This window comes from Melospiza georgiana, chromosome 2, assembly GCF_028018845.1.
Source record: "Melospiza georgiana isolate bMelGeo1 chromosome 2, bMelGeo1.pri, whole genome shotgun sequence".
NCBI classification, from domain to species: Eukaryota; Metazoa; Chordata; class Aves; order Passeriformes; family Passerellidae; genus Melospiza; species Melospiza georgiana.
The window spans coordinates 120,347,387-120,369,467 of NC_080431.1; the positions used below are offsets into that span (position 1 = coordinate 120,347,387).

Genomic DNA, 22,081 nt, shown 5'->3' on the forward strand with positions numbered 1-22,081 from the left:
GAGCCCAGCTCCCCTCCAGAGCCACCTCCTCTGACCATGGGAAGGAGATGTAAAGCAGCTTCTGCAGCTGGGAAGGTCACTGAGCACTGCCCAAGCTGCCACTTGCTGCTGGCTCCTGAAAGTGTTGTGCAATCCATTCCTGCAGGAATTGGTTTAGATAAACAACCTCTCCCCTTGAGTGGAGACAAAGCCATTCAGGTGACCAGAAACCAGCCAATTTTTGCCTTCTGAAAAGGGATCAATCTCTCCTTCAGCTGCAGATTTAAAGTGTATTTCCACTTCTAACACCCTGTATATAGAACCTTGGAATGGTTTGGGTTGGGAGGGACCTGAAAGCTCATCCCACTCCACCTCCTGTGGGGTGCTGTGAGCAGGGACACCTCCCAGCAGCCCAGGCTGGCCTGGAGAGCTCCCAGCAGGAGCTGAGAGGGTGTGAGCAGCCCCACCGCTCCCTGCACACTTTGATCTCTGTGCCCAGGGAGGGCCAGGCTGCAGGGCCAGGGAGCTGCAGGGCAGAACAAACAGCTCCAGCGTGGCAACAGCCATTAATTCCCAGCCAGTACAAGCCATTCACTCTGCCCTTTACACAGCACAACAACTCTGCAAAAGTTCTGCCCCCAGCACAGGAGTCGCTGGGCTGGAGCCACCCAGGCATCAAAAAGCTTCATATTTACCACAAGCAATAAGTAAACACCAAACTGTGCCTGTGCAAAAAGAGGCTTGTCAATAACTGTGAGCAAAAATGGCTGATTGTGCAAGCCAGGCTGGTGATTTGCTCCCTGTGGCTCTGCCAAGCCTCACACGGTGGCTCACACTGCTCAGGCAGCTTCCCAGGACTGGGTGGGAATGGCTGGAGAGCAGCCCTGGGCAGAAGGACTTGGGGGTGCTGGGGTGGGAGAGGCCAGACATGCCCCTGCCATGAGCACTGGGACCCCAAAATTCCCCAGCATGGGCAGCAGGAAAGAGGAGGTTCCATCCCTCTGCACCCAAAGCCCAGAGGAGCAGAGAGACAAAAGCACCTTCAAAAGGGAGCAGACAGGAGCCAGAGGGAGCACCTGGAGCATGGAGACACACATCAGAGAGCTTGAGATCCTGATAAGGCATCAAAGGAGCCCCGGGCCTCCCAACACCACCCTAAACTTCCCATCCAGCCTGCTGCCCCTCCCCTCCTCCAGAGGTGGGCAGGTTCACAGCCTGAGTCACCAGCAGAGCCTCAGCACAGGACAGTGGAGCCCCAGCAAAGCCCAGGAGATGCTGACAGAGCTCCAGGACATGGCAGCAGCTGCCCTGGGAGCAGGCAGGATAGGATTGCTGCCCTCCAGCACTACAGAGGGGCAGCAGGTTTTACCCTGTGGACACAGGAGATCCCAGCAGCACACTGGGAGATCCCAGCTGAGACTGGGAATGCCAGCTCAGGATGCTCCAGGCTACAGAGCTGCTCCCACAAAGCCAGGACCAACCATTCCTGCTCCAGGGTATCTGTGCTGGGATGACTCCCCTGGTGAGGCTGTGCTGAGCACTCTGTATCACCCAGAAGTGGCTCTGGTGGCCCTGGGGGTGGTTCCCAGGGCTGGCAGGTGGGGTTGGGTACTCACACAGAGGAGGCCCAAAGAGCACCGTGTCCAGAGCCTTGAGCTGCAGCTTCTGCCGGTGGCTGCGGTCGGTCATCTTCAGCACCGTGCCCATCATGGTGGCGTTGTTCACTGCCAGCCTGCATAACAGGGGACAAAAACTGCTGTGGGTGCAGCCACCAGGGCCAGCAGGCATCAGGCAGATGCACAGCAGGGCCTGGAGCTCCCTGCTACCAGGGCAGATCCCTCACTGCTGTTGTCTCTAACCAGACAATTTGCAGCAGCATTTCTAGGACTGGGAGAGAGCAGGAAAAACCAGGGCTGGGCCTAATTCATTACCTGACAGCATGAGGAACTGATATCCCATCAAAACCCATCTTTTGGTGTCCTACCAATCACTATTAAGTGTTTTTTAACCAAATCTTCATTGGCTTTACATCCTGTGTCACAGACCACAAACCACAGTTCTCCCTTGGAAGGATGTGGACACTCACTGTGCTGCCTCAAAACCATCCTCATTTTATCCCCAGTTCATCCCTCCTTCCCAGTCAGCTGAAAACGCCCTTTTCCAGCAACAGGAACCTTTACCCAAAAAAACTGCACTGACATTTTTCAAACCTGTTTATGCTGAATCACAGCCAGTGCTACTCTTCCATGGAATCATGGAATGGTTTGGGTTGGGAGGGATTTTAAATCCCACCCAGTGCCACCCTGCCCTGGCAGGGACACCTCCCACTGTCCCAGGCTGCTCCAGCCCCAGTGTCCAGCCTGGCCTTGGGCACTGCCAGGGGTGCAGGGGCAGCCCCAGCTGCTCTGGGCACCCTGTGCCAGGGCCTGCCCACCCTGCCAGGGAGAGCACAACTGACCTGGACCTGGCACTGACCCGGGCATGGCACTGACCTGGGACTGGCACTGACCCGGGCCTGGCACTGACCTGGGCATGGCGTGGCCGCTGAGCTGCAGCTTGCGGAAGGTCTCCTCATATTGGGGCAGCTCCACGTAGGAGATGAGCCACTGCACCACCTCGTCCACCGTCCAGTTGTACACTGCAGAGAGCACAACAGCACAGCTCATGGGGGGCACGGGCACCAGGGAGCCACAGCCTGGGGCTGGCAGGGACTTCAGAGCCCACCCAGTGCCACCCCTGCCATGGCAGGGACACCTCCCACTGTCCCCAGTGCCCAGCCTGGCCTTGGGCACTGCCAGGGCTCCAGGGGCAGCCCCAGCTGCTCTGGGCACCCTGTGCCAGGGCCTGCCCACCCTGCCAGGGAACAATTCCTCATGGCCAAGATCCCACCCAGCCCTGCCCTCTGGCACTGGGACAATCCAGGTAGTCCTGCAGGACCTCAGCCTCCCCCTCGAGGGACCATTTTGGCCCAGACTCAGGAGCTCCTGAGGTTCTGCTGCCCCTGAGCCCCCACAGACCCCTCATGGCATGGGAGGAGCTGCCTGGAGCTTTCTCTGTCACAACACACCTTTCCCAGGGCTGCTTTGCCCCTGTGCTCCCAGTTCCCAAAATTAACACATGCAATGAGGCCATCAGATAGAGGAGCAGAGGAGGCCCCACCTCGTGCCATGGCACCAGCAGGGCTCGGGCTGGGCACCCTGGCAAGGCCAACCCCCAAAGCACTGGCAGGTGACCCAAAGCTGGCATCACTGGGCTTTCCATCAGCCAGGGGATCCTGATGCCTCCACACTCCAACAGGGAAAGCTCATCCTCAGCACGTGCCCAAAGGCCCAGAATTCTGGGGTCAGCTCCCAAAGCCTTGCTCCCTGCTCCAGGCCCTGGCACAGGGTGCCCAGAGCAGCTGGGGCTGCCCCTGCATCCCTGGCAGTGCCCAAGGCCAGGTTGGACACTGGGGCTGGGAGCAGCCTGGCACAGTGGGAGGTGTCCCTGCCATGGCTGGGGTGGCACTGGGTGGCTGTGAGGTCCCTCCCAACCCAAACTGGGACCTCTGTGATTCTGGGATTCCCTGAGCTTTGACTAAGAAAAGCTCACGGAGCTGTGCTGGAAAAAAAAACCCATCGGAAGCAGCTTGAGAAAGGATCTGTGGGAGGAGGTGGAGCAGGTGCTGCAGCCCAAGTGAACCAGGTGAACTCTGCTCCCTAACCTCCTCCCCAGGCATCTGTGCATTATTTATGGAGCCATAAGTGAGGAAACCTTAGGAAATCAGGCTCCTGCCTTTGCTGCTTTGTTGTGCTGCACTTACAGCAATGCTCTGAAGGCAAACACAATCCCAGAATCCCAGACCGGTTTGGGCTGGAAGGGACCTAAAATCCCACCCAGTGCCACCCCTGCCACGGCAGGGACCCTTCCACTGTCCCAGTGCCATGTCCAACCTGGCCTGGGACACAGCAGATGTGTTTATTGGACAGAAGGGACTTTATTGCACTTGAATTTTTCATCCCCTGGCCCTGGCAGGGCTGCCTGGCTCTGCTACAATGCAACCCTGACTGGGCACACGAGCACAGAAACATCTGCTCAAGCTCCAGGTAGCCCAGTGCCTCCCATGGGGAGCTGAGGGTTGAGGGAGAGGAGGGATGGGTGATCTGGGAGAGATGAGGGAGATGGAGCTCAGAGAAATGAGATGAGAGATCTGGCAGAGATGAGGAAGCTGGGGGACATGGAGGAGCTGAGAGAGAGGAGGGAGATGGAGCTCAGAGAAATGAGATGAGAGATCTGGGAGAGATTAGGGAGATGGAGCTGTGACAGATGGGGGAGCTGAGAGAGATGAGCAAGCTCAGAAAGCTGACTGAACTGATGAAGAGGAGAAAGATGAAGATGAGGAAGCTGAGAGAGCTCACAGAGCTGAGAGAGATGGAGCTCAGAGAATGACAGAGATGAGAGAGATGAGGGATCTGGGAGAGACAAGTGAGCTCAGAGCTAACTGAGTGGATGAAGCTGAGGGAGATGATGAAGCTGATGAAGCTGAGGGAGCAGAGGCAGAGCCCAGCACCAAGCAAGGATAGCAAGGCTCCAAAGGAAGGTGCCATCCCCACGGACGCTGGCACGGTGACCCAGGTGGAGGGTGGCACAGACGAGGCCAACAACCCTCCCTACAGTGCTGGTCACTGTCCCACACATGGAGTGACACCTGTGGCTGTGGGCACCAGCAGGATGCCAACGATGGGAGGATGGGAGAAGCCACAGGCCTGCATGGTGACATCACCAGCACTTGCCACAGGGAGTGAGGCCACATCCCCAGCCAGCAGCACTGCCAGTCCCTGGCTCCTCTCACTTCCATGAGGCCACATCCCCATCCTCCAGAGCCCCTGGCTCCTCTCACTTCCATGTGCAGCCATGTTGCTTTGGGGAAGAATCCCTGAGAAGCACAGGCACAGATGAGCAGGATCCTGTCCTGCCCCCTCACCCAGGGGCTGATCTGGCATCACTTCCACAGCTTTGGCAGAGCCAGGCTCACCCAGGTGCCATCCCTCAGACCCAGTACCTCATAAGGGCACCAGAGCCTTTATCTTCTGCCATAACTCAGGGGCAGAAATATCTTTTTACTTTCCACATATGCCCAGGAACAGCAGCAATGGAAGGAAGGAAAAGCAATGCCCTGAAAAGAAATGACACAGGCCCAGTCACCCCATCACTTGGGTGAGATGTCAGTGCCCTTCACAGCTGCTTTTCACACCCCCAGGAGGGAGCAGACCTTTCCTACAAGCCTGATTCATGACTTCAGCTCAAACTCCAAAATCAGGCTTCACATTTCCCTGGCAGTGCCAAGGCCAGGCTGGACACTGGGGCTGGGAGCAGCCTGGCACAGTGGAAGGCTCCCTGCCTGGCAGGGGTGGCACTGGCTGGGATCTGAGTCACTCCCATCCCAAACTCTCTGTGATTCCATGACATCAGGGCACCCTTCAGAAACCAGTCACGCATTCTATCAGCCAGATCTAAAGATGACGAAAGGGAAAACAAGAGCAGGAGCTGAGTGCAGCACTGGACACCCACAGTACCATGGCAGCCCTGCCAGGCCCTGGGTGTGCCAGGGGCAGGGGCAGGGACAGAGCCAGGGCAGCTCAGCAATTAGGGGCCTGCTGAGTATCAAGGGATGTTCTCTTCTGTCCCTTAATGATTTCTACCCTTTCCCAGCTGACAGCAAAACACACTCCAGGCAAAGCCATGTGTAAACAGCCTGTAATGGGATAAATATTTCTTACAGGAGACACTCCTGGCATACAAGAGGCACAGGGACTCAGTCATGGAATCACAGCACCCCTTTGGCTGGAAAATCCCTCTGAGCCCAGAGTCCAACCACCCTCAGCACTGCAAGGCCACCCCTGGCCATGGTCCCAAGCGCCACATCCATAGGGCTGTGACATCCCCCCAGGATGTGTTTCACTGCCTGTCCTGGGCAACTGTGCCACTCCTAGAGTGATGTGGACAAGAATTGTCAACACATCCCTGTCCAGCTCCATGGGAGAGTCTGGTCTGGGATACACAGCTCTGGAATTGTCACACGGATATCACAGAAACAGGGAAAGGTTTGGGTTGGGAGGGACCCCAAATCCCACCCAGTGCCACCCCTGCCATGGCAGGGACACCTCCACTGTCCCAGTGTCCAGCCTGGCCTTGGGCACTGCCAGGGGTGCAGGGGCAGCCCCAGCTGCTCTGGGCACCCTGTGCCAGGGCCTGCCCACCCTGCCAGGGAACAATTCCTCATGGCCAAGATCCCACCCAGCCCTGCCCTCTGGCACTGGCAGCCATTCCCTGGGTGCTGTCCCTGCAGGCCTTGTCCCCAGTCCCTCTGCAGCTCTGCTGGAGCCCCTGCAGGCCCTGCCAGGGGCTCTGAGCTCTCCCTGCAGCTTCTCCTCTCCACTGTGTTTCCAACCCCTGCTGCAGATGCTGCACCTCACTCAGTGCTCCTGGGAATGGGAGGGGCTGCTGCACTCCCTGCAGCTGCACCCACAGCTCTGAAACACAGAGCACATCCCACCACAGGAATTTAAGGAAGAAAAGTCAAACACCAACAGGACACAAATGAGAAACTGAAATTTCTGTGGCTGGTGAACTGATTTAGAAGATTAACATCCAGTATTTCAGGGAATGGACATGGACAGAACTCCTCTTTTAGAGATGAGGAGAATTAAAAAAACTGGATTAATGATTTCTGTGGAATTCTGTATGAACGCACTGGGGAAGCACCTGCCAATCTTAAAGTTTGTTCCAAGATTCCCAGGTTTCAGGAAGTTTCTCAGCAGAGGCTGAACTCCCACCACCTCCCTGGGTCCTGGGATAAATAATAGCATTTTGGAACAGCTAAAAGTTATTTCCACATGGACTGTACTTATGACATTTCCTGGATTTTACTGTCCCTTCTTTTCACTGTGAAGGAGCTTTTCAGGTTAAAAACATTTCTTTTAAGGAAAACACAACCTGCAGAAAAGCTCCCAAGCAGCTCTACTGAATATTTAGGATATCTACTGAATATTTAGGATAAATCACTCCATTACAATTCCATCTGGAACTGGGTGTGTGAAGAACCTGAATTTGGCTGTATTTTACACACATTTCCAGGGCAGAGGAACAAAACAACAACTGATCCTTTGGTGGCCACCCTCAGGTGCAGCAGGAACAGTTTGGAAGGATCAATCCTGAGGAAATCCTTGGAATCCACACCTCAAAAAGGGAGCTGGAAGGGCACAAGGCCTGGTACAAGGGAGGAAAAGCAGCACAATCCTCCTGAGATGCACACCCTGCCCAGGGCATCTGCAATCCAAACTGTCTGGGCACTCTTGGGAAAGGATTTCTTGGCTTTTTGCCCTTTTTTACCTTCTGATGTTTTCCAGGCCTTCCAGAGGTCCTCCACACTGATGAGCTTGTCCTCTCCATGGAAAGTGCTGTGCTTGACTGCTGGGTCATGGTAATTCAAGTCTTCCCTCAAGAACTAGGAGAGGAATTAACAGCAAGATTAAGCTTTGGTTCATCTTTCAGGGAGATGAGGAGCATAAAAAAATTCTGAAGAGTAATAGTTTTGATGGGAAAGTCATAGCAAATCTAAATTCAAAAAAACCCATAAACATAATGGATATACTAGATATATATATCTATCTTTTATACAGATATAAGTATATTCCCTGCAGTACCCCTGAATATCTCTGTTCCTGGGAAAACCAGCTAGGAAATATTTAGAAAGCAAATACATTAAATTCATTTATAATGGAGAAGGGACAATTAACTAAAACCTTTGGTCTTGGGATTCCAGACATTTCTTTGAATTATACTAACATCAAAAATTCACCTAAGAGATACAATGGAACCAGCTTTATGTCACTGGAGTAAGAACCCAAGAATTCTTACTGGATTTGACCTGCACCTTCAAATACAAGCTGGAACAAATGCCATGGGCAGGAGGGGAGGCAGTTCCACTGAAAAATAGAAATAAATCTATGTATCCCAGCTGAGTGGGGGCCCAGAGCAGCTGGGGCTGCCCCTGCATCCCTGGCAGTGCCCAGGGCCAGGTTGGACACCCAGGGCCAGGTTGGACATTGGGGACAGTGTCCCTGCCATGGCAGGGGTGGCACTGGATGGACTGTGAGATCACTCCCAACCCAAACCAGGCTGTGAAATCCACCAGCAGACAGAGAACCACTCACACTCCAGTGCCCAACAGGTGGAACCATGTTCAAGGATAATTCCACATTCCCACTCCCCAGGACATGATCCCCACACAGACAGCTTCATCCCTGGGCTCTTCCACGTGCTACAGGAGGATATCCACACCCAAAAAACACCTTAGAGCCATAGATGGTGTTTTTACATCATACAGGGCAGAAAGGAGATCTGGGCAGCTTTGGATCCCAGGCTCCCTGCAAAGTCAGGGAGGCAGCTCCAGCCTGGGGCTCTGCCCTGCTGCCCAAAGGCTGCCAGGGCAATTCCTGCCCCCCAGAACACAGGAAAATGGAAAATGTGGGGAAATGTGGGGAATGGGAGAATGTGGGGAAATGTGGGGAACGGGACAGTTTGGGGAAATGTGGGGAAATGGGAAACTGGATAACTGGGGAAATGTGGAAACTGGACAACGTGGGGAAATGTGGAAACTGGAGAATGTGGGGAAATGTGGAAAACTGGACAATTTGGGGAAATGTGGAAAATGGGAGAATATGGGGAAATGTGGAAAAGTGGGAGAATGTGGAGAAATGTGGAAACTGGAGAACTGGGGAAATGGGGAGAATGGGAGAATGTGGGGAAATGTGGGAAAGTGGGAGAATGTGGAGAAATGTGGAAACTGGAGAATTTGGGGAAATGTGGAAAACAGGAGAATGTGGGGAAATGTGGAGAATGGGACAATTTGGGGAAATGTGGAAAATGAGAGAATTTGGGGAAATGTCTGTCTCAGCAGGGGTTGAGCCTCGGGGCTCCAGCTGTGCCAAGCCCTGTCCCCGTGGGTGCCGCCGTGACCGAGTGGGAACATGGCAATGTCACCAATGTCACTGATGTCACCAATGTCACCGGCCCTGCTCCAGCCCCAGCTCCCACCACAGCACAGTCAGCTGCTGCTCTGTATATTTAGCTCGGGTGCACAGAAAGGAAAGGTGATCCCTCAGCTTCCCTTGGGCCAAACCCAAGGACTCGGCGCAGGGGACGGAGCTGGGCTGGGGGATGTCCTGATAAACGAGCAGGGAGAGGATGCAGAGTGGGGCTGGGGGAGCTGGGCTGAGCCCACCAAAGCCCAGACAGACCATAAAGCACATTTGCCACCAGTAGCTGCTGGGGAAAAGACAAAATCATGGAGTCCCAGACTAGTTTGGGTTGGGAAGGACCTTAAAGCCACCCAGTCCCACCCCTGGCATGGATAGGAGCACCTTGCACTATCCCAGATACTCCAAAGCCCAGGCACACGAAGCACTGTGCAGAGCACTGACCTCCTTGCAAACCACTGACAAGCAGCACTTCCAAGTGTTAAAGATCCCACTGATCCTGGGCCTGGAGACACCCAAAGCTCTGAGCCCTGGACAGAGGGTGGGCCAGACCATTGCCAAGGTCCCACAGACCATCTCCAGGATCCCATCCAGACCGCCCCAGCCTCAGCCAGGCTGTGAATCCACAAGGAAACTCAGTCAAACCTGAGTCTCCCCACCAAGTGCAGGGAAAGGCAAACCCTGGTCAAACCAGCCAAAAGCAACAGGACCAGAACCACTGCTCCAAACCCCATGAGGAGCTGGGATCACAGTGGGAAGACTCAGCCTGGGAATGCTGATCTTGGTGCTCTGGGGCATCCAACAGCAGGAGGACCTGCAGCTGCTGGAGAGGGCCCAGAGGAGCCACAGAGCTACTCCGGGGCTGGAGCCCCTCTGCAGCCAGGCTGGGAGAGCTGGGGGTGCTCACCTGGAGAGGAGAAGCTGCAGGGAGAGCTCAGAGCCCCTGGCAGGGCCTGAAGGGGCTCCAGGAGAGCTGCAGAGGGACTGGGGACAAACATGCTGGCTGAAGGCATACTCAGAAATTAGCAGATCCACTAAATGGGATTTTCTGGAGGGTTTTTTTTCCATAGAATCACAGAATCTCCTGAGTTGGGAGGGACCCAAAGGGATCAAGTCCAAGTCCTGGCTCTGCACAGCCCCAACAACCCCACCTTGTGCCTGAGAGCCTTGTCCAACCTCCCCTTGAACTCTGTTCTGTGGTTTTTTTTTATCTGCAGAAACTGCAGCTACTGGAGTGATTTTTGAAGGCTTCCCATTCCTCCCACACCCCTGGATGTGTGCCACCCTCTCTCCTGAGCACCAGCTCCTGCTGAGCCCAGCCAAGGGCCAGACCCAGCCACGTGCTGGCAGCTCCCTGTGCTCCCCAAGCCCAGCAGCTGCCCCACAGGGACAGAAAGCTCCTGCCTCCAAGGCCTTCCCCAGCCAGCGAGCCCAGGCAGCGGGACCTGGCCCTGGGAGGAGCCAGGGAAAGGCTGGGCAGCAACACAAACCTTGTTTCCTGAGGAAACCAGGCTGGCAGCATCCCAGAGCCCTGGCACCGGGCAGCCACAGCCCAAAGAGCCAGAGCTGCCTTTGCTGTGAGCGTGCAGACAGGAATAGATCCCTAATTAGAAGATTTCCCCATGAGGGACAGTTCTTTCACTTTAATTGAGGCCATTGATGTCATCTGAAACTTCATTGAAACTGCAAGGATGATGTATGGACAGCGTGAAGCTGTGGGACACAACCCCACCCATCATTTATTTTAAAAATACCTGTGCTGTCTGTGTGTCCCCTTCTGCCCAGGCAGGGGTTTCAGTCCCAACAAAACACTCCCATCACTGACCCCCAAAGGGCAGGGGCCAAAATAATAAATGAAAATATCAAGTTCTCAGCCAATCAGGAAAATGCCCATCCCTGGAAGTGTTCCAATCCAGGCTAGACCAGGCTTAGAGCAACCTGGGATAATGGAAGGTGTCTCTGCCCATGGCAGGTGGTGGGGCTGGACGAGGCTTAAAGTCCCTCCCAACCAGACCATCCTGGAAGCCCATGAACCCCGTAAAAGGTTTAAATTTGAGCCTCCTGCATTCTTCCCAATAATCCCCCAGCAGCTGTCCCCCCACAGCCCAGAGTCAAACCTGACTGCAGGATCCATGTGGGGGACAGTGATAACCTTGACAGGGAGAACACAGCAGAGCCAGCTCAGAGAGGGAAATTCCTGCAATACCTCACTGAGAGGCTCCAGAGCTCATTGACAGGTGAACTTAATGCAACTTCAATAAAAGCTTAGCAGAGGTAAAGCAGCAGCTGCATGGATGGAATCCAGGGACAGGGAACCACTGAGGTTGGAAAAGACTTCCAAAATCATGGAGTCCAACTGTAAATGCAACAACCTGAGTGCTCTGGCTGGGGGCAATGCCAGCACAAACAGCCTGAGGGGAATGGACTGGGAGCAGCCCTGGGAGAAGGAGCTGGGGATTGGTGGGAGAAACTCCACAGGCCCTGGCCATGAGCACTGGGACCTGAAATCCCTGTGCCCTGGGCTGATCCCACAGAGTGGGCAGCAGGAAAGGGACTGGGATTGTGCCCCTGTGCCCCACTCAGGCTGGACAGCCCTTTCCAGGAGGAATTTTCCCAATGTCCCAGCTGAGCCTGCCCTGGCCCAGCCTGAGGCCGCTCCCTCTGCTCCTGTCCCTGTTCCCTGGCAGCAGAGCCCGACCCCCCCGGCTGTGCCCTCCTGGCAGGGACTTGTGCAGAGCCACAAGGGCCCCTGAGCCTCCTCTGCTGCAGCCTCAGCATTCTCTCAGCCTCTCCTGGTGCTCCAGACCCTTTTCCAGGCCTGTTCCCTGCTAGGAGCAGAGCAGAGGTGTGGGAGCAGGAGCAGCCCCGCAGGGCTCAGCCCTGCTCAGGTGCAGCTCAGAGGGGTTTGGAGAGTGCCTGTAGGAGCACCAAGGCAGTGATTCTGCACCCTCCTGGAAAATCCCACTGGATCCTCCCACCCTGGCAGTGTCCCTGTGCCAAGGCTCTGAGCACACGTTCCCAGCAGGGTTTTGTACCAGGAACTCCCAATGATTCCAGTGAGAGCAGGGGCAAGATTTGCTCAGAGACATAAAACTGCCAGCTCAGCCCAGCCCTAAGGACATGAGGCTTATTCCTAATTTACTGCCAGGGAACAGCACACTCGGGCTGAGCTGGGCAGCCCGAGGCTGCCCCGGTCCCTGGGAGAGGCTGAGCCACCCAGTGCAGGGAGCTGCCTCCAGGGAAACACCTCAAGAGGGGGAGGAAATGCAACTGGAAGCCTTTCAATTGTTTTCATTGCTCAGAGTCAAGTGGGATTGAGGCAGAGGGAACAGCCCTGCAAGCTGGGAACAGCCACCCAAAACCAGCAGCTGCTGGCACCAGGGGCCCGTGCTGTGTCCCTGGGGACTGCCACTGCTCCAGAGGGACACTGGCATGGCTGGGCTTGCAAGAGCAGCTGGGGCTGCCCCTGGATCCATGGCAGGACTGGGCACTGGGGCTGGAGCAGCCTGGGGCAGTGGGAGGTGTCCCTGCCATGGCAGGGGTGGCACTGGGTGGATTTAAGGTCTCTTCCAGCCCAAAGCAGTCTGGGGTTCTGTCACCTGGGACTGCAGAGCTACCCCTGAGTGGCAGCACATCCCTGCACCCACGTGCTTCTTTCTGCTTCCAACACTCTGCCTTTCCTGTTTAGCTGCCAGTCCTCCCTACAAGACAGAATTCCTCACCTCCAACGAGCACCCACCACAACTGAGGCAACACTGCAAACAAAGAGCTTTCCCTTTTCCTGCAGACTCTGATTTCCATCGGTGCTTGTGTAAACAAAGAACAACAACTTTCTTTCTCTTCAATCTTTTATCAGCTAAAATCTCTAAGGCTAACACAACAAAAAGCTGCTCCTTTTTTAGCAGTGAGCACACACGGACTGAAACTGCTTTAGTTGGCTGCTGCAAGAATGCAGTAAACATAAAATCATGGAGTGGTTTGGGTTGGGAGGGACATTAAAGCTCATTTAATTCCATCCCCTGCCAGGGGCAGGGACACCTTCCACTATCCCAGGTTGCTCCAAGCCTCATCCAACCTGGCCTTGGACATTTTTAGGGATAGGACACCCACAGCTGCTCTGACAACAATGAAGTGGCTACAAATCCCCAGGAGGGAGGAGAAGCCCCAGCCAGCACTGGTGACAGTGCTGAGACACCCCTTGGATCATCTCAAGGTGACACGTGGCTTCCTCTGTGCTGAGGAGGAGGCACCAAGCCCAAGTGCAGCCCTGGCCACAGCAGCCTCACTGTGAGAGCAGTCCCAGCACTGGGCTGGACAAGGCCCTGGTGATACCTTGGGTTTTAGGTTTCTCTGTTCTGTTTTGGTGTGCAGCTTTTAGCTTTCTATTAAGTGTTACTACGATCTTTTCACTGGGAGGTGAAGACAAAACCATCCTATTCCAGCTGGAGACTCAAGGACAATCTCTTCAAACTTCAGGCCCAAAGCACAAACAACATGAAAAGATGAGGGTGGGCAAGCGAGCAAGGAGGATGAAACTTCATCATTTGAAGCTATTAGTTGGACAGTTAGCTCCTGTATGCAAATGGACTAAAACTTATAAAAATGTGACATCTCATGACCAACCTCTTTTGCTTCCATCTTGGAGCCACCCGGGCAGAGCCAGGACTGTGGCTGCGGTCCTGCCAGGGTGTGGCCTTTGAAGTCCCTTCAATAAATACCCTCTTTGTTGCCCATAACTCCATGTAACCCCTGTTCCAGCTGCTCAAGGCCCCGCCGGGCACAGCTTAGCCCTGCACCAACCTCGTCGCTCTCCTCCACGTCCACGTTGCCGTTGGCGTCGTCGTCCATCTGCTTGTGGATGTTGCGCACGGCCTCGAAGCTCAGCTGCTCATCCTCATCGTGGCACAGGGCCTTGTCGATGCGGCAGAACTCTGTGGGGCAACAGCAGCACGTCAGGCAGCAGAACCAGCCCCTGAGGCAGCACCGACCCCCTGAGGCAGCACCGACCCCCTCAGGGAGCAGCACCGACCCCTCAGGGAGCAGCACCGACCCCCTCAGGGAGCGGCACCGACCCCCTCAGGGAGCGGCACCGACCCCCTCAGGGAGCGGCACCGACCCCCTCAGGGAGCGGCACCGACCCCTCAGGGAGCGGCGCCGACCCCCTCAGGGAGCAGCACCGACCCCTCAGGCGGCGGCACCGACCCCCTCAGGGAGCAGCACCGACCCCCTCAGGGAGCAGCACCGACCCCTCAGGCGGCAGCACCGAGCCCTCAGGGAGCAGCACCGACCCCCTCAGGGAGCGGCACCGACCCCTCAGGCGGCAGCACCGACCTCCTGAGGGAGCGGCACCGACCCCCTCAGGGAGCGGCACTGACCCCCTCAGGGAGCGGCACCGACCCCTCAGGGAGCGGCACCGACCCCTCAGGGAGCGGCACCGACCCCCTCAGGGAGCGGCACCGACCCCCTCAGGGAGCGGCGCCGACCCCTCAGGGAGCGGCGCCGACCCCTCAGGGAGCACTGACCCCCTCAGGGAGCGGCACCGACCCCTCAGGGAGCGGCACCGACCCCTCAGGGAGCGGCACCGACCCCCTCAGGGAGCACTGACCCCCTCAGGGAGCGGCGCCGACCCCTCAGGGAGCACTGACCCCCTCAGGGAGCGGCACCGACCCCTCAGGGAGCGGCACCGACCACCTCAGGGAGCACTGACCCCCTCAGGGAGCACTGACCCCCTCAGGGAGCAGCACCGACCCCCTCAGGGAGCGGCGCCGACCCCTAAGGGAGCACTGACCCCCTCAGGGAGCGGCACCGACCCCCTCAGGGAGCGGCACCGACCCCTCAGGGAGCGGCACCGACCCCCTCAGGGAGCGGCGCCGACCCCCTCAGGGAGCGGCGCCGACCCCTCAGGGAGCACTGACCCCCTCAGGGAGCACTGACCCCCTCAGGTGGCACTGACCCCCTCAGGGAGCGGCACCGACCCCTCAGGGAGCACTGACCCCCTCAGGGAGCACTGACCCCCTCAGGGAGCAGCACCGACCCCTCGGGGAGCAGCACCGACCCCTCGGGGAGCGGCACCGACCCCTCGGGGAGCACCAATCACCCCGAGGCAGCAGCACCGACCCCTCAGGGAGCACTGACCCCCTCAGGGAGCACTGACCCCCTCAGGGAGCGGCACCGACCCCTCAGGGAGCACCGACCCCTCAGGTGGCACTGACCCCCTCAGGGAGCGGCACCGACCCCTCAGGGAGCGGCACCGACCCCTCGGGGAGCACCAATCACCCCGAGGCAGCAGCACCGACACCCCTCAGGGAGCAGCAATCCCCCGGTGGGTCCCTGCAGCTGGCCGGGCATGGAGCCTGGCTCCAGCAGAGCAGGGCAGGGCAGGTGTCCCTCTCAGCCCAGCCCTCCACACTCCCACCAGGGCAGCTCTCCCAGCAGGGGCTGCCCCCTGCCCACAGCCCCAGCAGGACAGGGCAGGGCAGGGCACCCCTCTCACCCCAACCCTCCACTCTCCCAGCAGGGGCTGGCTCCTGCCCACAGCCCCAGCTCCAGGTCTCCCTTGGAGGCTGTTGGTGTTGGCAGCAAGAGCAGTCAGGGCGTTTGGGGAGGAAGAGTTGCGTGTTTATAAAATATGGCAATTAAAACCCTTCCCACTTCCTGATTATGGAACGGGCTCTTCTGGCTGCTTTTCACATAATTTTCTACTTTCTAAGACTAATACTTGATGTTTTGCTGCGTGCCCGAGTCCATGCAAGCACCAAACAGGGCTGATCCAGCCCTTCCATGGCACTGCCAGGTGGTGACAGAGACCCAGATATGGGCAATCCTCAGGGACCTGGGCAGGCTGGAGAGCTGGGACCATGCCAAGGCCATGTGCAAGGTGCGGCAGGGGCTGGGAGAGCTGGGGGTGCTCACCTGGAGAGGAAATACCTGAGAGCCCCTGCCAGGGCCTAAAGGGGCTCCAGGAGAGCTGGAGAGGGACTGGGAACAAGGCAATGGCTTCCCACTGACAAGAGGGCCTGGACAATGATGCAGCCTCCTGCAGAGGCAGGGCTGGTGCCCTGCTGCTCCCAAACCTCGGGGAGTTCACTCCCTGCTAACTCAGGTCTGCCCATGTGGCCAGGGGTGCCAGCAGCGCTGTGAACTGGGACCCTTCCCCAGGGCTCTCTGCTGCCCCAGGCCACTCCTGAAGGGACACCAGAACCAGTGAATGAACTGGGACCCTTCCCCAGGGCTCTCTGCTCCCCCAGGCCACTCCTGAAGGGACACCAGAACCACATGGACCTCGGAAGAACACTGCATGCCCTGGGGCTGATTTGGGGAGATCTGGGGCTCCTCTCCTCCCCTGCCAGAGCTCTCTGGTGGCTCAGAGCTTTGGCTGGGCCTTTCTGTGCTGGCTGCTCCCGTTATCTCCGAGGCAGCGAGCAGGGACACGAGATGGTCTCTGTGTTTATGCTGCCCTTGGACATGACTCCAGAAGGAAAAATGAAGCCAGGCTAAACGATATCTCCCAAAATATGACATGGTTATCTTGTTCCGAGCCTGTGCTTGTTGTTGCAAGGGAGAACGTGGCAACGCCATAGCAAAGTTTGGATTATAGGAAGGGAAGGTCGTGTTATTGTAAAAGTGGGTTTATTCACATTAACCCCCTCCTGACCACAGGACTCCTGAGCCTTGGCTCACGTCTGTCCAAGGGTTAAACCAGGGAGAGACCTGAAGGGATGAAGGATTGGGGGAGTCAAGGATTGACGGGATCCTGCCCTGATGTCGTGCCACCCCGAGGACAACCCCCGGGTATTTGCAGCACAAATGCCAGGAATGAAGACTGACTGAGAGCAGCAGCAAGAGCAACAAAACAAGGCTTTCAAGAGCTGCCAGGTGCCGATAATCAACTGCACCATCAACAGCAATCAAACCAAACGCGAGAGGAATCTGGTGCTTTCATCAAGACCAAAAGGAGCCTGAATATGGGGCACAAGTGATTTAATCAGCAGACAACCCTGAAGTGACAACAGAACGGTCCCAACCTTTCAGCAGCCACTCTGGGCTCTTCATTCCCCTCCCTGTTATCTCCCTTCCTCTCCCTGTTATCTCCACGGGCAAGAATACTCAAATGAAGGAACAAAGACCAGCACCAGCCACTTTGCCTGTGACTGATGAAAGATTAAGCCTGAAGATCATAGCACAGAATAGTCCTCTGTGTGGGAAGGGACCTTTAAAGCTCATCCACACCTTCCACTGCCCCAGGCTGCTCCAAGCAGGCCTGGAATACTGCAATCAGGCTATTCCAACACACCTTCAGCGAACAAAAGCCTCAAAATGAGCGCGAAATTGGCTTTGTTTAAGTAAACAAAGGCTCTCCAGAACGGCTCTCCAGAACGTCCAGCCCTGACTTTTGGTCCAGCAGCTTCCCCAAGAGACACCTGCTGATCCTGCCTGGTCCTCAGCAGGGCAGTGACTCCTGAGGAGCAGCACCATCACCTCCACTCCCACCCCGCCCCTCTGAGTCACGGGGAACCTTCCGTCTCCATCCCGCTGTTGGGTGGCTCCAGGCTGCTCTTTATCTCCCATCATCGACTCACAGGCTGCATCTGCCCCGCCGGGCAGAACAAAGAGTCCCTTGTCCCTCCCAAGGGGTGTCCTTGATGGGCCATTAACCGGGCCACGTCAACACGGGCCGGCCTCACAGCCCTCCTGCTGGCCCTTCCACCTCCTGTTGCCCCTCTCATCCCCTCCTGCCAGCCTGACATCCCTCACCCCTCTGGGCTCGCTGTCCCCACCAAAGGCTCTCTGCAGCCTCTACTCAGGGTCCTGCTGCCACTCCAAAGGTGCCCCCACCCAGATCATCAAAGGACCCTGAGGCCAAAGTGCTAAAGCAGAGCTGGAATTTCACCGAGCCATCGAGCTTGGAAAAGCCCTTGGACACCATCGAGTCCAGGTGTTCCCCAGCACTGCCAAGGCCACCACTGACCATGTCCCCAAGTGCCACCACACCTGTGAAATCCATCCAGGGATGTGTCCGCACCTGTGCCACGGCTGGACAACATCTTCCATTAAGGAATTCTTCCCAATACCCACCCTGAACCTCCCCGGTGCAATTTGAAGCCACTTTCACCTACCATGGAAGGCAATTTGGGGTGCTTTTGTAACAGGTGACAAAGATGTACCTTATGGTGGTCCTGGCTGGCACAGGTCACCCAGACTTGTTTTGTTACTCTTGTTTTGGGGGGCTCCAGCCATTAGCCACCCAAAACTCAACAGGACATAGACATGGCCCTGGACCAGCAGCTCTGGGCAGCTCTGTCTTGGCAGGGCTGGAGGGGACGATCTTCAGAACTCCCCTGTAACATCACTTCATTCCAGACCTTCCCTTTCTCATGGGAGAGTCTCTCTAACGAGGATTTTGTTTGTTTAATTTCCCTTGATTTCCTTCTTTGAGGTCCCATTATCTCCAATAATGTCCCAAACCCCTGCAGCTCCAAGCTCTGCAGCAGCAGCAGCCCTGGGGACAGCACTGAACAGCAGCTTAATTATTACAATTGTCATTTACATAACTGGCTTTTATAAACACCGGGAGGGCAGCCAAGGAAAAAAGCCCTATATTTGGGGAAAAAGAACTGTTTACATATTTCACCCGTGTAAACAAGGGCTCAGTTGAACTTCCGTGCTCAGGGTTCCTCCCCTGGAACTCTGGGTTTCAAGTAAAAAATGCCAAGGACAACTTCAGGAATTTTAACGAAGGCACTAATCTGTGAGGGATGCATGCAGAGATTTCCATTCCCTCTGGGGGGGTAAGGAATAGCAAGGGGAACCCTGGAAGCCCTGACATCTTGCAAGGCTCAGAGCAGCAGCACACAGAGCAAGGCTCAAAGGGCACAGCAATAATCCTGGGTTTGCAGCTCTGGTTCCCAAACATCAGAGCCTGATGGAGCTACGAGAGCATCCAGCCATTCCCACTGTCAGGAATGTCCTCAGAGGGGTTTTATACTTCAAGCTGACACTTGACAACTTGTTTACTACAGAGACAACTGCCAGACCACACTCGGCCACAGGCACACGTGAAATTCACATATAAATACTTTCTGTCAAAAAAAAAAAAAAAAAAAAAAAAGGGATTTACCAAAGAGAATCGGGATTTTAGCACATGCTCGTTCTCCTGCTCCTTCTGACCTACTTTCCCTGGCAGACTCCTTCCCTGGGAGGTGCAGAGCCAGGGCACAGAGTCCTGCTCTGGGCAGGCAGCGACCCAGAGGGCAGGGCTGGATCAGGAATTCTCGGCAAGGTGGGCAGGCCCTGGCACAGGGTGCCCAGAGCAGCTGTGGCTGCCCCTGCATCCCTGGCAGTGCCCAAGGCCAGGCTGGACACTGGGGACAGTGGGAGGTGTCCCTGCCATGGCAAGGGTGGCACTGGGTGGCTCTGAGGTCCCTCCCAACCCAAACCAGCCTGCTCCATGACCAGCAGGGACCTCATCCATGTTCCCACCTCCCTTCTAGTGTGGAAACTCCTAGAGTGACTCTCCCAGCAGTTTTGGGATGTAGGACCTGGGAGCTGAGGGGAGTTTGCTCAGCGCAGACCAAGGAGAGCATTCAAGTATCTGCTCAACAGGGAACTAGCACCGTGCTCCTGCTCCTGGGTTCCCTTCACCCTTGGGACAGCAGGGTCTGGGGCAGCTCAGCAGGGACTCACTGCACTCAGCCAGCTTTCCATGCAATCCCACACTGCTTGGAGTTGGGAGGGACCGTAAAGCCCATCCAGGGCCACTCAGCCAGCCCCAGGTTGCTCCAACCTTCAATGACTGTGGAAGTTTCAGCAGGAGTTCAAGGAGACTTTTTTCCTCTAAGGGAGCTCCTTGCACAATGCAAAAAACCAAATCCTTGTACCCAAGTCAGATTAAACAGTCTAGAAAAAATGTAAATCCAAGCAGAGGTTGGGCTGTTTGATCTCCGAGAGACTTTCAAAGAAGTACCAACGCCCTCGGGTGTCTCTGCTGGAAGGGCCAACCCTGAATGCTCACAAACCATTTAATAACAGTGCCCAGGGAACCAGGCTGTACCCAGCTCCTGGGGCCAAAGCTGTCTGTGCTGGGAGTGCCCCTGTCTCAGGATCAGCATGACAAAGCCACACAGGGTCACACACATGCAGGAGGAAGCCCTGTGTGATGTGGAGCCCTCCTGCACCACCACAGCTGAACACAGCCACAGGAAGGAATTAAGCAGCAAAGGGAGGTTATTGTACAGTCATGAACTTACACTCAATTAAAACCTTAAAATTCCTTCCCCAAATGGGCTACTCTCCTTGGCACACGCTCAGCATTTATTTACTACCATCAATTCTCTCACCACCGAGTGCAATCAGCCTTTTTCATCCTCTCCATGCACCAATTCACTGATTTAATGTCAGCCCATTGCTTCCAGACATCCTCCCCCTTCCCCTCCCTGCTGCAGCAGCAGCACAGCCCTTTCATTCCTGGCTTCCACCCAGTCCCCCCACCAGAACCCCGTCACCCTACTTTCCACTCCATTAAAACAACACACACCCCCAAATCACACATGACCCCCAACAAACAAAGCTGTTTTCTGTTGGAGTGGGAACACATGGCCCCATGCCATCCCAATCCCCATCCCATTCCCAGCCTGTCCTGGCAGTGCCCACCCCTCCTCCTGCCCATGCTGTCCCAGCACACCATCCCCTCTATCTGGGAACAGCCCCCGTGTCCAGCAGAGAATGACTTCACCCTCACTGTGGCTCCCAAACCTCCCCAGAGCAGATCTGGGCACCCTGGCCTGGGTGCTCCGGCCTCCCAGTGCCAGCTTCACCCATTTCCTTCCACGGGGATCTCAGTGTGCTTTCCTCAGCCCAGCCTGGGGGACATTTCTCCTGGGCTGAGCAAATAAGATAACAGAGGTGGTTCTGGTACCACCCTGTCAGGCACAGCGGCTCTGCCCACGGGCAGCTCCAAATGCCACGTCAGGGCCTTCTCTGAGGAGCAGCAGAAGCCAAAATATCCCGTGGGCAGGGAAGTTCTAAGGAGCTGAAATAACTGGAGATTGGGTTACTTCACAGCCATAAACCAAGTAATCTGAGTGCTGACACATTCCTGCCCCACTGTGTGGAACAAAACTGAATCATTTGAACTGCAGCCACAGCCAGGGCCATCCAAAACTGATGGGAGAGGGACTTTTTACATGGGCAGACTCTAACAGGACATGGCAAAATGGTTTTACACTAAGAGAGGAGACTTAGATTGGAGACTGGGGAAGGTTTTCCCCTGTCAGAGTGGTGAGGCCTTGGCCCAGAGGATGGCCCAGCTGTGGCTGCCCCTGGATCCCTGCAAGTGCCAAGGATGGGGTTTGGAGCAACCTGGGATACTGTAAGGTGTCCTGCCCATGGCAGGGGGTGGCAGCAGATGAGCTTTGTGGTTCCTTCCAGCTCAAACCACTGCAGGATTCTGTGATTCCATGTGTTGGGAATGCTCTGCAGAGCCCTGGCAGTGCTGGGCACCAGAGGAATTAACGGGATTCCACAATCCTGAGGCACCTGCTCCAGTTCTTGGGGACCCAGGATCAACATTCCCACTCTGCAAAGAGACAGGATTATCCCATGGCCCTCACCAGCTCTCCAGTGATTTTCACAAAATCCCAAAACAGTTTGGGTTGGGAAGAACCTCAACGATCATGGAGTCTCATCCCCTGCCATGGGCAGGGACACCTTCTGCTGTCCCAGGCTGCTCCAGGCCCCATCCAAGGTGGCCTTGGACACTTGCAGGGATCCAGGGGCAGCCAGAGCTGCTGTTCAGGGTACTCTGACAGGCTCCCAGTGAGGGGTGGGAAGGAATCCAAGTCCCCCTGAGCCCCGTGCCAGCCGTGAGTCACCGCTCCAGGCAGCCCCAGCCCACGGCACTGAGCGCCGGCTGCTGCACGCTGGGATCCAAAGCCATAATCATGGACTGAAAGAGAAATCTGAAAGTCAGGAAACCACATAATGGATGAGTGAGTCATTCCTGCCTGAAAAACTGAAGATGCCAAAGAAAGCTTAGAAATCAAAGAAAAACCCACACCACCATTGCTGCTGTTCCATCCTGCCAC

The 22,081-nt window shown here is 56.1% G+C and overlaps 1 protein-coding gene across 8 annotated transcripts in view; it reads right to left on the reverse strand.

Annotated features, from left to right (window-relative positions):
- STIM1 (stromal interaction molecule 1) overlaps positions 1-22,081 on the reverse strand; it is a 73,875-nt gene that overhangs the window by 34,144 nt on the left and 17,650 nt on the right. For all 8 annotated transcript variants that reach the window (XM_058019177.1, XM_058019176.1, XM_058019173.1 and 5 more), the window contains exons 2-5: positions 13,800-13,930; positions 7,351-7,465; positions 2,506-2,617; positions 1,596-1,711 (exon numbers count right to left, since the gene is read on the reverse strand). In XM_058019177.1, the coding sequence (XP_057875160.1) occupies positions 1,596-1,711; positions 2,506-2,617; positions 7,351-7,465; positions 13,800-13,930 (474 nt within the window). The remainder of the gene's footprint in view (positions 1-1,595; positions 1,712-2,505; positions 2,618-7,350; positions 7,466-13,799; positions 13,931-22,081) is intronic.